General features: G+C 37.2%; 3 protein-coding genes across 3 annotated transcripts; 2 read left to right on the plus strand and 1 right to left on the minus strand.

The window, feature by feature from the left end:
* The first annotated feature begins 239 nt into the window (after positions 1–239).
* Positions 240–1,205, plus strand: LOC132183287 (uncharacterized). The gene is made up of 2 exons (XM_059596689.1): positions 240–423; positions 599–1,205. The coding sequence occupies exon 2, from the start codon at positions 599–601 to the stop codon at positions 1,118–1,120; it is 522 nt and encodes a 173-aa protein (XP_059452672.1). The 5' UTR covers positions 240–423; the 3' UTR covers positions 1,121–1,205.
* A 2,169-nt stretch (positions 1,206–3,374) lies between these two features.
* On the plus strand, positions 3,375–6,918 carry LOC132181491 (uncharacterized). The gene is made up of 2 exons (XM_059594740.1): positions 3,375–4,057; positions 6,206–6,918. The coding sequence occupies exons 1-2, from the start codon at positions 3,629–3,631 to the stop codon at positions 6,773–6,775; spliced, it is 999 nt and encodes a 332-aa protein (XP_059450723.1). The 5' UTR covers positions 3,375–3,628; the 3' UTR covers positions 6,776–6,918.
* Positions 6,919–7,617: 699 nt separating this feature from the next.
* Positions 7,618–17,052, minus strand: LOC132180478 (alpha-1,4 glucan phosphorylase L isozyme, chloroplastic/amyloplastic). Its single transcript, XM_059593315.1, has 15 exons — positions 16,722–17,052; positions 15,705–15,943; positions 15,500–15,601; positions 15,040–15,216; positions 14,653–14,928; positions 13,987–14,258; positions 13,226–13,343; positions 12,446–13,135; positions 12,142–12,294; positions 11,229–11,357; positions 10,496–10,732; positions 9,880–9,956; positions 9,139–9,325; positions 8,691–8,891; positions 7,618–8,022 (listed from the first exon to the last, which is right to left on the minus strand). Exons 1-15 carry the CDS (start codon positions 16,936–16,938, stop codon positions 7,906–7,908), a joined length of 3,192 nt encoding a protein of 1,063 aa, XP_059449298.1. The 5' UTR covers positions 16,939–17,052; the 3' UTR covers positions 7,618–7,905.

The raw sequence follows: 17,052 nt of genomic DNA on the forward strand, positions 1-17,052 counted from the left end.
CACTGAAAATATGTCTAGTTAAAGCATTAGTAATTAATTATTTTTTTTTGTTTTATTAATTATGAATGATTTGCGGTACCTCTAACATCACTGTAAAGAAATAACCAGCTCTGTTGAAAGCTTGAGCCCTTGCCACTTGCCAGGGTCGAGCAAATAAGCGTGTGGGACACCACGACCTGAAAGATATGAGATATCCTCTCTGTCTTTACATGCAACATATCTTGCATTTCGGCGTTTTGCTAGCATTTTTGTATTAGCTACAGAGGGGGAGAGACACAGACAGAAAGAAAGAAACCCAAAAGAAAATGCTCTTGCCGGGGTTCTTTGGGGTCTCAAGATCATGTTTTTACCCAGGATTTTGAATCCTCTGAGGAGTTTTTCTTCTAGAGAACACTTCAGAAAGCAAAAATCATAATAAGCCTGGTAAGTTTGGCCTTTTCTCACCTGGGTCTTGCTTGATTCCTCTGTTTCCTGAATACTCTTTTGCGTTTTTTCCCTGGAATGTGAGAGAAAATTTCAGCTTCGTGTCAACAGTTTCTGATCTGGGTTTCTTCGTTGGGTTTTAAAATTCTTTTGAACTTTCTTGGAAAATTCCTAGATGGGGCAAGATGAAGAACAGAGGCATGTGTGCAGGCACTACAACGAGAATTTTTCGAGTGGAAGAGTCTTGGGAGGTCACATGAACAAGAATTCAGCTAAAGGACAGAGAAATGTGATCAATAGCAACATGTGTTTTGAAGGCGGTGGGCGCAGTGGTTATGGCCTAAGAGAAAACCCCAAGAAGTCACTGAGGGCTCTCACCTCCCATAAGAGGATCCACTCTCAGAGATTTGACATATGCAATGAATCATGGATTAGTTCAAGCCTAGGGCTGGTGCGGAAAAAGAGATCAAACAGAATGAGGTACAAGATTCGTCCAAATTCTTCGTTTTCTAGTTTGGATGAATCTGTATCTGTATCCTTTACTGAAATAGAGAAAGAAGTGAAAGACATAGCTATATGCTTGATGATGCTGTCTAGGGGTGCAACCGATTGGGGTGGATTTAACTCGGTTACAGAGTCTTCTGATAATGATTTTGTTTATCCTAATGTCCCAGTTATTGTTGATGTTGGATTCTAATCTACGGCTACCATGACGTTTCTAGTGGCTTTCATTGATTGACAAATTTAATCAGTGAAAACACTTGAGCAAGAATGCTATCAATGGTCGGTCTTTTGATGAATTACCTATTTTTGTATCTTGATTTTTTTTGGTTCAAAGATTTGATTCATTTGAATAATATAGCATATTTTCATCTCTTTACATAAATCGGTTGAAAAAGAAACTAGCTACGCAATCAACTTCGTCGCATGTATTGATTTACAAATTTCGAACTGCTTTAAAATTTCGAACTCTGCGGGCTGCAGCAATATGCCTTGAAGCCATCTAAGGAGAGTTTGCTTCTTTAATGATAGAAAGATTTATCTAATACATATGTACCTCAATCCCACATCGATAAGACGCAAGAAACTATTACTCTTTATAAGGCTACAGAGAAATGATAATGTTCGCCGGGCCTGGTAACGCTAGCCTGTAACCTGAGTAGGGGCATTATTGTGATGGAACACAGGCCCAACCCAACTGGTTGGATTCTGGTGGCTACTCTCTGGCCCGCCCGTTCCAAGCCGAGAGATGAATCATGTGACTTGAGCGAAGGCTTGGGTCACGTGCTTCCTAGAGTGGAGGGCTCTGCGTGAGGCTGGTTTCACAGAGCAGCGACTACCTCCCGCTCCTGGCAGTGGAAGGATAACGGGTCAGTGCCACCTTGATCCAAAACGGCCGGTTGGGTTGACCCCAGTTGGACCATCACTTTTTGTTTTGTTTTTATTTTCATATTTTGTTGTTGATTCGGAATTAATTTTTTTTGAGAAATGCTGGGAATATGGCCAAAATATGAAGAAATTATTTTTTAAAAAAAATTTAATTAATTATATGAACATGTGTCAAACTGTAATTGATGTAAAAAAAATTAAACCATGTAGATGAATAAGATATTTAAGCCTTAATTTTTTTCCCAAACTCAATGAACTAAATAATTCTGGAAGGGACTCGACTCTAAGCAAATTACCGCTTGGTCTCTGACACACAGATATACAAAATCTTGTGACATGAGTCTGCATACCATCACAACTCACAACAGGGTGTTTGGTCGTGGTGCTCAATCATTCGTAAGAGTAATATGCTGCTGGAAATGAATTGGCACAAATATTGATTTACCCCATTAAATGAAACAATAATCCCATATCTTATAGAAAATAAATGAATAATAATAATAAATTGTGGTCATAATAGCCCATAACATGTATTTATAATAACTAGACCCATAAACCTAATAAAACACTAAAATAAAGTTAAATTGTTACTACTTAGAGCATTTTCAATAGAGGAGCCAAATTTTTATGCAAAATAACTCTCCAAAACTTACTTTATCTAGTTTAGCTAATAAATTTGTAAAGCTGTTTTATATCCGATTAGCTATATTTTTATTTATATCATTTACATATTAATTTTTTTCACTCTTTATTTCTTTTCTAAAATTTGTATTTCACTCTTTATTTTTTTCAATGGTAATTCGTTTAAGACAATAATTTTTTTAACGATTATTATTTTTCAAATATCATTTTTATAACTATAATATTTTTGAAACAGTTATATTTTATAGTAATTATATTTTTCAAATGCCGTATTTGCCAACATTAAGAATGAAAACCATATTCTCATAATAATGTCAATCATATTTATGAAATATATTTTTATTAAAAATTGTGAAATAATATTCTTATAATGATCCCTTGAAAAGTGCAAAAAGTTTTGAAAAAAAATAAAGAGTAATGCTAGGGACCATATTTTTATCCTCATAAAGCTAACGTGACTTTCAAAATCACCATTGAATCAAAATTCAAGTATAATTCATCTAAAATTTAATGGTGATTTTAAAAGCCACATCAGTTTTAGGAGGATAAAAAGATAGTCTCTAGCATTACTAAAAAATAAAATGGTTATCTTGAAAAGTGCTGTTACATGTATTTTTTATTTTTTTTACTAATTCAATGTAAAGGGTTTTTATAAATCTGATTAATTATTTTAGATAAAAGTACTATTTGGTTTCTCAATTGAGAATGCTCTTACTGGTTCGAAAGAGAATGCAATTGAAAAAAAATTAAAAAAAAAAAAAACCTAAAAATCAATACTCATTCAAACAAAACATCGATAAAGCTAGCAAAAGATGACTACTAGCTGAATACTCGTCCTAACAAGTATCTATCCCCTTATATGAAGGAGATATACAAAGGGTTGCATTATTATTTACCAGACTTTTGTGGTAAAAGCCTATTAAGGAGTAAGCATAAAATCACATTGGAGAGTTTTGAAAAAAATAGATGAAAGGATATGAAATCCTGGTGGCATCTATGACAGGCACCTCACAGCTTTATTCAGGAATCATTGCATGATATTGATAGGATTCTGAATTCCAGTCCAAAAAATGCCTCTATATCTGTCTTCAAAAGCACAACCAAACAAAAATCAGAAAATCTCTCTCTCTTTCTCGCTCTCTGAAAAGCTCTGCATGAAAAGCTGAAAAACTCAATGGACTACACAAGGTGGCCTGAGATTCACCCACAGCCACCAAACCCTAACCCACGTCCCACAGGCCCGTACCCTCCACCCTACTCTTCTTTCCATTACCCATGCGACCCTTCAAACCCTAACCCAATTCACCTCACTGCTCCTCCTCCCTCCTCTCTGGAACGCCATGACTTGTACCGGGGCCTTGGCCTGGGCCTCGACCGTGGGCTCAGGCGACTTGGGGTCGACTCCTATACTTCCCTGAGATCGTACCCAGATGTCCATTTGGGAAGTGAAGGCCATGCCCGTGCTGGACCGTACGTTCGCGACCATCGGACGGTGGATACGGGCTCGTACGAGTATTATTCGGACCCGATGTCGCCGAATTGGAGCGTTAACTTTAAGGAGAATATCCGGCAGTACGGGGCGGACCCGGGTGGCTATGGAGCTGTGAGTAAATTATTTTTTCCTATACAAGATTTGTCTTTTCTTATACAACTTTTTTGTCAGTTTAAGCTTGTGTTTTCATTGAACTTGCTTTTTTTTTTTTTTTTTAAATAAAAAAATTTTGGTTAATATGTTCATTGCATTGAAACATGCTCATCTTGCTTGAAACACGAAATGTATTCCTCATTTAGCTCTCAGTGGGACTTCAAAGAATCAAAGCTTCATGGAAGAGGTGGCATAAAATTTTGTTCTTCGATTTAGAAACAAAATGGTTTTGTTCCTCTCCATTATGAGGCGCAACTGAAACCCAAATTTTGTATTTCACGCAACATGTGCACATCTCGTCTGAAAATCTTTCAATTGGGATAGTAAATTTCATGACTTCATTTTGCCTCAAATCATTGGGATGTTTAGTGACAACTGAGAGCTGAATTTTGTGTTTCATGCAATGTGTGGACGTCTCGTCTGAAAATCTGTTAATTGGGGTGGTCAGTTTGATGATTTAGTGACAGTTTCCAAAGACACAGGTAATTACCTCTAATTACTAAGAGGTCATTTACAATATGCCCTATATCTAAACCTAAATTGGTAATACATGGGATCACCTTTGGAAATCACCATTGTACTTTTCAATTAAGCTAGAAATGATCCTGAGGGTAAAGAGCTGTGAGAAGAAACGAGGTGAAGTCCACATATACTTTCAACAATTGATGGATATAATTTGATCATATTAGAGCTTGCCAAGAAGTACTTGGTACTACGATCATTGGAAGAACAATACCTATACCTGAGGATGCTCCAGAATCTTTTCGATTGCTCGCTCGAGAACTACGATCTTTGACTTTGGAACGTAATCATTTCCAAGAACTTCCAAATTAGTAGGAAGGAAGCTTAATCAGAATGAATATGAATTTTTCTTCTATGATTGATCGGTATAAACATCAACAGAATGCCTTTCAACAACATAAGTGAAGGGGGGAATCCGCAAGAATAAGTTTCTATTCACTCTCCTCCAACTCCAGGTTTCTCTTCTTCTATGAATCCTAACTGGGTATGCAAGCTCAAGAAAGTGATTTACATTATGACCTCCAACAAGCTATTGTAGGCCCCCTTCGTAGCTCTTGGTGCCTGGTTTTAGAATATATTTCCATGTTTGTTCATCCGCAAATAGAAAATGAGAGATATTTTCTCCTCACAGAGAAGCTAGGTAACAGCTCCCCACTCATTGTAGCATAAATCATCTTACCCAACGCCTCCATCACAATGATAAACAGCAGAGAGGACAAAGGGTCCCCTTGTCTCAAGTCGTGGGAGTGCCGTTCACCAAAACTAGTGGGAGTGTTGTTCATCAAAACCAAGATCGCACTGTGGAAATACAATGAGCTATCCAAGAGCACCACTTCCCTTCAACCCAAAACCACACCTCCTCAACATGTACATCATAAAATCTCAATTAACATGATCATAGGCTTTTTCTAAGTCCAGCTTGCAGAGTACACCCGGCTCCCCATATCTTATTCTACTGTCAAGGCATTCATTGGCATTGGCAATGGCAATGGGGAACCTTTTTTTATATCAATAACTGGGTTTGCCTGGCTGGTTGTCATAAAAAGGACTCTCGTACCAATAAAAAATGGTCAAACTCTCACACTGATGATGGATTAATGGTGCTTAAGTGGCGTTTGACATGTATGCATAATGCATTGCTGTGTCCTGCATGGCTTAACAAGCTATGTTTAGGTGCTTTTGTTGTATGGACAGTACCCTTTTTTTTTTCTCCCAATAAATGACAGCATACATTCTAACTATTTTATCAAATTTAGTAAGTAGGGATCTATTGAAGATTATGCAGGGTAATTATGTTAGGCACTGATGCTGCAGTTGCAGGCATGTGCTTTTGCTCATGTTGTGATTGAGAATGGAATTGGCGGCTGGGTTAACTTCCTCTTGGTAAGTCTAAGGGAGCCCCATGGTAGGTCGGTCGGGCAGTCGCGTAAATTTTAAACTCTTACCTTCGATTAGTGACCTTGGTTCCCTACGCATTTAAGAAAAGGTGCATTAAGAAAATATATAGGGTTTGAAAATCATTTTTGCATGCACTAGTATATTTTGTATTGTTTGGAAGTTAATTTCCTAATAATATATGTGCAGGCTGCGTCAATACCGTCATATGGGACGGAACAGATTGGTATTGCAAAGCCAAACTTCACTTTCTGGGCTAACAGTGCAGGTCGGCCTCATGGAAATAGCACTTGGAAAAATCATAGTAAGAAAATGAGAACCAAGTCGAAGATCGTACAATCTGCACATTGCGAAGTTTGCAAAATCAATTGTGACACCAAGCGTGTACTGGACAAACATAAGTTGGGAAAGAAGCACAAGAAGAACCTGGAGAAATTAACCTCTGCCCAAAGTGCTGCAGAATCAAATAATCCTGCAATTGTGCCACAAGAACCGCCTGATATCGGTGATACGGGCAAGGCTGTCGATTGGCAAAAGACCTGGAAGAAGGCAGTTGAAACTGTAGAGGAAGAGGATTTGGAAACAAAGAGACGGAAGGTTCTTAAAGGTGGGGCGGCAGCCGAGGCAGTAAGGACATGTGCAATGTGTAATGTGGTGTGTAATAGTGGGACGGTCTTTAATTCTCATCTTGCAGGACAAAAGCATGCTGATATGATGAAGAAACATGCTGCTGGAACAGGAATGGCTACTGCCAGCTAAAGATAAATTTTCGGATTTTTTTTTTTTGGGCTATATTAGTTGTCTGTACAGTATCCTTGTCTACCATTTCTGGAACACTGTGTGACCAGCCATGCTTCCTTTTCTGGGAAAAAGTAGTCAAGATTTTGGTATTAACAACCTCATCCTTGTATATCTCTTAACAAGCCTGCCTTCTCGGTTATAACAGAATCAAGAACAAAATCGGACAAACAATTTGTTTTTTACTCGAAACCAAAAAGTAATTATTATGTTCCCTTAGCAAGAGATCTGGTTTGTCTCTCCAGTGAATTTGAAATAACAGCGGCAGAATTAGAATCATTGGCCTCTTATATGGATATATGGCCTCTTTTAGCCTGATGCATCTCCACTCTAGTTTTTTTTTTTTTTAATTTATTATTATTATTATTATTATTTGAGGTACAACCAAGAGCAAGGAAAAGGTAAAGGCAGGTCTTTCTCACTCTTGAATCCAACAAAAGAAATAAGATAGATGAACGTATAAATATTTCCATAACAATGATGAAAAACGGCCAACTTGGCATTTGTTCCCGAAGCAAATTTGATAGTTAAAATATTTGCTCTCCATTTTAGCAAATTTGCTTTGAAATTCAGCTAAAAAACTTGCTAAAATGTAAAGAAAATTTGCTGACTAGACTTTTTATTTTAACTATTAACTTACAATATTTTATGAAAACATTTATTTTCACGAATTTTTTTTGTTCCTCCTTAGAGAGGAGAGAGAATGTTAAGAGATTTTTAAATGGTTTCTACATTTGGTGAGTGAAACACAAAGGATAAATAGTGCTGTGAAATGATTAGAGAATAAATACTGCAAGGTCCTTTTAACCAGAAAATCTAATCAACTTTATTCAAGACTAAGCATCCGGTTATTCAACGTCTCTTACAAAGGTTCAACCATGGTAACTGGTGGGTGATCCATGGAAAAATTGAAAGCCGAACGCTCCGGATCACATTTATTACATAATTTTATTTTGATCTACACCTCGCTCCCAGCATTTTACTTTACATAGTGAAAAGACGAACATACCAAAAGAGTAACAATGAACGGCCACTGGCATCAACACTCTGCACCAACACCATTTATTACCACTCTCTATAGATATACACTTCTATGGCAATTGGACAGGTTCAATGTTCCATATGTCCTTGGCATACTCACGGATCGTTCTGTCACTGCTGAACTTGTATGAACCCGCTGTATTCAAGATCGACATTTTTGTCCATATCTGACCCAACACCAGTAACAGATATTAGGCGCAAATAACACTACCAAATTAGAATGAACTATGCTTGTGATCGCATGTGTGAGAAAGTGCTACAGAAGTATAGGCATATGAGGCATTTGGCAATAGATAAATTTATACAAAAGCCCCTGCATTTCTATTATTATCAGAAGCAACGTGACCAACCACCAACTATTTGCAATAGTTCTAGTGAATACTCCATAATTCTATCATAAATGTTAGAATATTGATTAAATTCACAATTCTATCGGCTCAAGTTTTTAGAATAATTGGTAGTTTAACATGATATTAGAGCAAAAGTCTTGAGATCGAACTCTAACTCTATAGTTTACTCTCATTTCAATTAAATATTTAACGTACTGAGCCTAGGGAGACTAAACCCACACTTGAAAGGGAGTATTATAATTTATATATATTAGATGATTAAATTCAGTTTTAACAAGGTGCAACTATTTGAGTTGGATTTGCTTGATGGATGAGCCACATAAGGATTTTACATGCAGGAAAATTCTCAAAATTTTGTAGATGGAAGCAAATACACATTCAAATGGACCAATAAGAATAAACATGGAATAGTGTACTGCCTCCGTGAATTTTGGTTACATAGATTTCTTTAACAAACTGCATAAATATTTGCAAATAGGACTCACCTTTTGCTCTCGATATGCCTCATCAACCTTCTCTTGGCATTCTATGTAGCTGGGGAAGTCCTTGCCCACGAGGAAATAATCAGCACGGCCAAAACCTTCATTTCCTTCCAAAGATCCGATTAGTTCATCATAGCTGTAAGACCCAAAAGCACCACTTCTAACAAATTCTTTGACTTCCTCAAAACGCGGATCCGGAACAAACTACATCAAGAGTTCAACGAGGTTAAAATTGCACTAGGAGTATCCAAGACAAGAATAATAGAAGCAATAATTTTCTTTTCCTCTTTTCAATTGTCAGCTTCTCTTTATAATGAAGAGTTTTAATATATTTCCCAACTAATCCATCAGCCTAGCAATCATCACTATTATGCAGTACCCTAGAAACAATTTGACAGGTTCAGTAGCAAAAGAACAAAATAAAAGTGATCATTTGCTCATAAGGGCATACCTTCCCCTCAGCTCTTTCCTTCCTGAGCCCAGCAATCTCGTGAGCTTTGGCACCAAAGAGGAAAAAGTTGTCCTGTCCAACCTCTTCTCTTATTTCAACATTCGCACCATCCAGGGTCCCAATCAGAATGCAGCCATTCATTGCAAACTTCATGTTGCTAGTTCCACTGGCCTCCATCCCAGCAGTACTACAGAGAGAAAGGAGGAAGAAGAGAAGGGAGTCAGTTTATGAAAGCTTTCTCTAACATAATTAACTAATACATAAAGACTTTGACAAATCATTCTTCACTTCCACATATTCTCATTGCACTTCAATAAGTTAGTACTCAATAGGAAGATAATGAAAAATAAAAATAAACAAAATGGATGTGGCTCTGCAGCAGGGGCTTCAACGTCTCTTCAATAGGCATTTCCAGCAACAATTAATGAAATATTTTTGCCGTAACAGTACATATTCTAAGCCTCTATTTTAATTGTACTGAAATGACATTATTGCATTTGGAACTGCCAAACAGTTCCAAGCAACACCTCTGGAAACATTCCCACAGACCTCCAACTAATTGGTTTTTGTTTGGTATTGCTACTGAAGCGCATTCTGCCTAGCCTGATCCCAAGCATCAAGCATCTATTACAAACATGAAAATTGGGAAAAGTTTGAGACTGACTCCTAGTTCTGTTCGTCCATTTACCATAGGCAGCAAATACAAGAGACAAAGCAAGATAAAGAACGAAAGTTAAATACCTTATATGCTGTGATAGCTCACTTGCAGGAATAAGCAATTCAGCGACGCTAACATTGTAATCAGGGACGAAAACAACCTAATATAAACAAACAAGACTATGAGCTTTGGGCGTGATACACAAACTCTGACATTGTAATCAGAGACAAAGACAAGACTATGAGAAATTTGACTTCTTTCACAAATCCAATTTAAATAAATTGAAGTCAATAATGTGATACTAAATTGATCTACAGATGGAATGATATGTGCCAGAAGGTAGGATCCAACTTGACTATGTAAAGACAAGTCACTCCACCTCTCAAGCATCAAGAGAAACCTTGTTATATTGCAGTATGTATCTCCATTTAATATAGAGATATACCTCTATGACAAAGACAAAACCCTATATTTTGATTGCTGCCAAAAACCTAGAGAACTTACCAATTAAATTCCGGTAACCATGATGCAAGACTCTTAATGAGAAAGAGCCAGCCAAGCTGTTAATCATATAACACTTGAGCTAACTTTCTTTTTTTTTTTGATAAGTACTTAGGGCTAACTTTTTGACAGATATTTAGTGTATGATGACTTTTCACAGAATACATTATCAAAATTAAGCATGAAAGCCACCCATACCTTCAGTAAGTCACCTATTTCAGGATCATGGTTTACTGTAGCCCCAACATCAGTGATAAATTTCACAATTCTCTTGGCTTGCACATACGTAGAAAATGCTTTTCCTCCAAATATACAAACTCGTGGAACAAACTTTGCTCTCCTTTCTGCCGCACTCATTTCTTTCATCGTCTTGTAGCGGTAAACAATTCCCAAGATATTCATCAGTTGCCTCTTGTATTCATGGATGCGCTTCACCTAAAAAGAATAATCCATTTTGCAGTTCACCATGCTATGCAAGAAAAAGGGACTTTGAAAAAGGAAAGGAAAAACAGAATTAAAATTTGTTGTAGCCACAAACCACCAACCTGCACCAAACTGGCTTAGAACTTGAAAAGTCTATTGTTAATTTACAAGCCTTTATAGGCATACATTTATTTCTTTTCTACAGACAAACATAATTTTGCAAGACATCAATCCAGTCCACAAAGAAAACTTATCATGAACACGAACCATGAGTTAAAGCAGTGTTTGGAGCATTAGATAAACTTTCTTCTTAATTGTCAACCGCTGCTATGTCATCTATAATTTGCCTGAGACGTCATCTAGAGATGGCATATGGAATTTCACAGAACCTAGTCTTCCTTCATTCTGTTAATCTTTCCTACTTTCATCTAATGCTGAGCCATTAGTTATTCGCACAGTTTCTTTTCACATTCTTAGAAATAGAAGAATTCAGAGGCAAGAAAATTACCTGGATATCAAACATTGCATCAGGACTGACAGAATACCCTGTTTTCTCTTTGAGGAATGATACAACTTTCATCTTATTGCTCCTTTTTGCCGCCCTCCACTGCGTATGGAGTTCTTCATTATCTGCAAACTATTAATAGTCACAATACTCTGATCAGTAGGTATCATGGGAGCCGCAAAACTAAAATTACCAATTACATTACATCTCTTCTCTGCATATAGAGCAAAATGGATAGAGAATGCTTGAAAATTCAAAATACAGGCTTTAAATTCTGGATAGCTCATGTAAATAAACAAAGGAGGCTTTCACTCCAAATACTGTAATGGCTTTTGTATAGAAGAGGATGAAATGTTAGATATAGACTTAGATTCAGTATTTTCTAAGGCAGATAAGGAAACGTGTAGGGCTTAGTTGAGTTGAGTTGATATAAGAAAAGACATGGACTCAGCAAGGTATGTTGGGCAAAGAGCTGTCAAAGTACCATTTCTGAGACACAGTGATACTGGATTTCTTAAGAGTGCAATTTTTCTTCTTCAGTGCGTACCACAAAATTAGGGGTGACTTAGGCTGTAGAACATGGATTCTCTACTCATTTTAAAATTTATACGTCATGGAAAACCAGATCAAGAAATTATTTATGAATCTTCAAGTGTATGCCAAAAGACTCCTCTCTTTTTGCTGGCACATGCCTATTGAAAGCAAGGCTGAAAAGAGCCAAGGAGGCACATATTCTATATCCAAATCCATGTTGTGTCTGGTCCAACTTTAGCCTATCGAAATGCAAATTATAAATAAAAGAAAAGGGAAACTACAAAAGAAAAATTAAACATCAATTAGAATCTGTTTTCAGTAGTCAAGACTTATGATCCACCAAGGAGAGTTTTACCAGCAAGAAATTCGGACAGCGGATTACCTTTCGCAACTCTGCCAGATTTTCAGTATTTAGGACCCATTCTTCTGAGCCAGTCCAGTCAGTTATTATTTTACTTAAATCTGGATTGCAGAAGCTGATCCACCTTCTAGGCGTCACCCCATTTGTCTTATTTTGAAATTTCTCAGGCCACAACTGCCAAAATTATAGCATAGAGATCAATGATATGAGCATATTTCACAATATAATAGACAGACTGAATAACCCCACTATTTTTCAGAATTATTAACTGCATTATATTTGATCAAAGAAAAGGGATAAGAAAATAAGCTGTCAACATGTTTACCTTAAAAAATGCATTAAATACGTCCTCCTTTACTATTTCACTATGTATCTCAGCAACCCCATTTACTGCATGACCCCCCACAACACAAAGATTAGCCATACGAACCATCTTCGGTGGTTCTGGTACTGGTTCAGGTAACACCACTTTCTTTTTCTGAGTGACTTTCTCTTCAAATCCATCTTCTTCATCAACAGGTTCAACTGCTTCTTCAGATCCATCTTCTTCATCAACAGGTTCAACTGATTCTTCAGACTTTTCAAGTTCCTCACTGGTAACAACAACAGGGCTTTCCTTGGGCTTAAGTAAATCCGCTATGGCAGCAGGGAGATCAACATTTTCTAATATTTTCATCTCCTTCAATTTTTTCCCCAATACCATCTTCGGTGGTTCTGGTACTGGTTCAGGTAACACCACTTTCTTTTTCTGAGTGACTTTCTCTTCAGATCCATCTTCTTCATCAACAGGTTCAACTGCTTCTTCAGATCCATCTTCTTCATCAACAGGTTCAACTGATTCTTCAGACTTTTCAAGTTCCTCACTGGTAACAACAACAGGGCTTTCCTTGGGCTTAAGTAAATCCGCTAAGGCAGCAGGGAGATCAACATTTTCTAATATTCTCATCTCCTTCAATTTTTTCCCCAATAATTCAGAATCTGCTGTACCATACTCGGACACTATGGTTTGAATAAGCTGGAAAATGTGAAATTTTAGGAATCAGGAAAAGTATAGATAAGTTCCACCGGTATAACGGATTTGGTTATGCATATAATCCAGCATTACCTCTTCATCAATCATTTCTATGATCTCAACATGTCGAGGAAGCAATTTCTGCATAAGTTCTAAACTCCATTTCTCCAATGCCTCGGGAAGAACAGTATGATTTGTATATGCTACAGTTCTAGCACACAGGTTGCAGAATGTGAGAAATAGAAGTGCTAAATTTGAGCCTGTATTAAGCAGAGATCTTCAGTAAAACATCAAAAAGTAAACATTCAAAGAATCTAGCAGGTAATTATGCAATTTGTCTTTCTTTATTTATTTATTTTTTCTTTTTTTAATTATTGAGATGGAAACATGGGTTAAGCCAACCAATTGGAACCTGTGTGTGAGAGCGCAGAAGTGCATGTTTTTAAAGCATAAATGTAGAAAAAAAAAAAAAAAAAATCTATCCTAATCTAATCTGATTTTCATTTAAATGAGGGGAAGAAAAGGAAGGACTAGAAAATTTCCACTAACTTTGATATTGTTTCTCTAGCTTAAGTTCATTACAATAGAAACATTTAACACAGTCATCCCTTCCTAAAATGTCCTGTATATTAACGTAAAAACATAAGAGTAATATAGCAAATTAACGTAAAAACTCACTTTTAGAAATTGGACATGTATTTTGAGATATCCCAAAAAGGAAAACAAGACATTTAAATTGAGACAGGAGAAATCGTATAAATAAAAATTCTCTAAATAACATCCGCTAGTACAGAGTGAATCAACATATAAAGTAACTGATTGGTTCGTGCATGTAAAACAGCAATAGTGTATACCTCTGGGTGATATTCCAGGCCTCTTTCCAGCTTAAACCCTTCAAATCTATCAAAATTCTCATCAGTTCTGGGATACAGAGAGTTGGGTGAGTATCATTCATCTGTACTGCAACCTTCTTAGGAAACTCTTCCCATTTTACATTTGCTCCAGATCTTCTCTCGAAACGTGCAATCATATCTTGGAGAGAAGCCGAACACAAAGTGTATTGTTGCTTCAAACGAAGGACCTTCCCCTCCATTGATTCATCCCCAGGGTAGAGTACATAACAAATCTAATATTAAAACAAATCACCATAAGAGCCATCCTTTATACCAGTTGCAGTTAACATAGTGCTAAACAAAAAATTAATCAAAATGAAGAAAACATATAAATTTAGGTATTATTGGTGATCAAGATCACACATTTGGAGAGAGACACGACATACGGATACTGGGTATCTGGTCTCTGAGGAAGTGCGGCCACAATGGCCCTCTCCTCCGCCGCCCAACAGGTAAAAGATAAGACTCAATATTCTCTATTCAACGCTATTGCCCAACTTCAGAATCTCCAGAACATGGCCCCAAACTATTTTTGTTGTTAAAGTTTTAAAAGAAGTGGGCTGATAGTAGTCAAGATCATTATAAAAAAACAGCTTATACAATGAACAATGATGAGTGCATCCAAACCTTCTCAGCACTTGTTAGGGCCTCATATGCTTTGGTGTGCTCTCCGGAGTTAAAAGCATATAAGTCAAAATCTTCTGACAGAGCTTTGGTCGACCAAAGTCGCAGGTTGATAGTGGTTTTAGTTTTATATCCTGGTATCGGAACATCATAGGCAACAGCCTTTATATCTTCTCCTCCAATCCAGTGTCTTTTTCCATCTGATCCTGAGGCAACGTTGCCGTAAAATTTTACAGGATATGAGACATCATTTCTTACAATTTCCCAGGGATTGCCCATCTACAAGGAGAAACCATAATTAACCAAAAGAATAATGAACCCAGCCAGAATAGTAAGACATAATGCCAATGCTAACAAGCACTTGAAGTGTTAAGCAGAAATCAGGCATACCTCAAGCCAATCCTCAGCAACTTCCTCCTGCCCATCTTTCGTAATCCGCTGTTTAAACAAGCCATACTTGTATCTAAGTCCATAACCCCATGCTGGGTAATTTAATGTTGCCAAAGAGTCCAAAAAACAGGAGGCAAGGCGCCCAAGACCCCCATTACCAAGTGCAGCATCAGGCTCCTATAATAAGTCAACCAAAGAAATTAGCTGCCATGACACATACATGACACTTATCCTGAAAATGATAAGAAAAATGCTAGACATACAACTCTTTTACAATTATTTTTTACAAATGGTCGTGATCCACCATGGCTTTCAGTCACCCTTTTAATTTACAAAAGGATGGAAAATTATTTAATTCCGTCACACATGTTGACTTTCTCCCAACGACCATAGTTGGTTTAGATCTGATACAGCAAAGTATTTTAAAATGAAAGGAAATCACGTAAGTAAGCAATCTTACCTGGGAAGCCACATGTTCTAATTTGTGTCCAAGCTTTCTCAAAGCCTCTGCATAAGCACCAGTGAGCTCTAAATTACCAATTGCATTTAACAACGCTCTACCCTACAAAGAATCAAACGTTAGGGAACAATAACATCTTGCAAGTAGAAGATGATAAAAGTGAATTATTGATGTGGGAATCAATGCAGAAGAGCCCAAGACAAACCTGCAGAAATTCCATCGACAAATAGTATGCTTGCTTTACATTCAAATTTTCGTGATAATCATATGTTGCATTCCAATTAATAATGAGAGCATCACGAACAGTTTGTGCAGTTGCAAAGAAAGCCTTTGGAAGCTCAAAGCGCTCTGGAGAAAACAACGGGGTGAACTCTGCATGGTACTTGATACTTGAGGCAATAGATGCAGCATCCGGTTTGAATGAAGTGTGAGTGGTTGGAGCTTCTAAACCAAAACACGAATGGTAATCATCAAATATGGTGTAGAACACCAAAAGTACTATAGCATTATATATGAAAAACTTCATAGGAATCTCCTTCCAAATCTCTCTAACACACAAATGAAGAGAGTTTTCACAAAGATTGTTATAATATTTGTCTCACCTTCAGTTCCCTCTAGCCCCCTCACATCTCCCAACAAACTTACATTTCCAACAACTAATCACAGATTTCCACCTCAGCATCAAAAAAGGATCTTAACATTAAGCCAGTTTCATTTGATGATTTTCAATAATTGACCATAAAGTACTTTTCCAAAACATCCTCAATTGCATATACACGTCAAATGAGTTTGACTGGAACAAGACAGTTGAGATCATCAAATAGTATAACTTCTGATAGACCAACAAATGGTGAGTTCCAATCCTTTCTTGATGCTCTGTGACCATTTACTTGCCTCTCTCTCTCTCTCTCTCTCTCTCTCTCTCCTAACTTCCAAATTTCCAATAACCAATAAATACTCAAACAAATACATAATATATATCTCAAACTCAAGTATCAGAATTTAAAAATTAAGAAAAGAATAACAGTTTATAAATACTTATTCAAATCTTAAACGTAAAAAAAAAAAATGGAAAGAAGAATTTAATCATTAAAGAGAGGTACAGTATAAATTCAGGTTCGAACCACAGCAAAATCGTCATCAGTAACAACGAAAACTTAAAAAATCGGATCATTTATTTAGTGTTGTAACAAAAACAACCGGGAATGGAGGAAATTCCGACCTTCTTCAGTGATCGGATCCTTCAGTTTCTGCTTCGTCTCTCCGGATACGTTCTTCACCGAGAAACGCCGCCTCGAAGGCCGCGAACTCAAGGTCCTGATCGACAACACCTTTGATCTGCTGCTTCTGGAACCGAACCCGAACAATCGAGTGAGAGAATTGCATTGCGTCAATGCCTCTGGCCGAGTCGGAGTTGCAGAGAATTGCGAAGCTGCCATTGCTCTCTCGCTCAGTCAGATCACAGTGAGACTCAGAGTGAGTGTGAGACCCTCTGACTCCTTATCCTTCTCGCAAGCTCGCTCTCACTCTTAATAAAAAAGACGCTTTGAAAA

Source organism: Corylus avellana, chromosome ca5 (assembly GCF_901000735.1).
Source record: "Corylus avellana chromosome ca5, CavTom2PMs-1.0".
Classification (NCBI taxonomy): domain Eukaryota; kingdom Viridiplantae; phylum Streptophyta; class Magnoliopsida; order Fagales; family Betulaceae; genus Corylus; species Corylus avellana.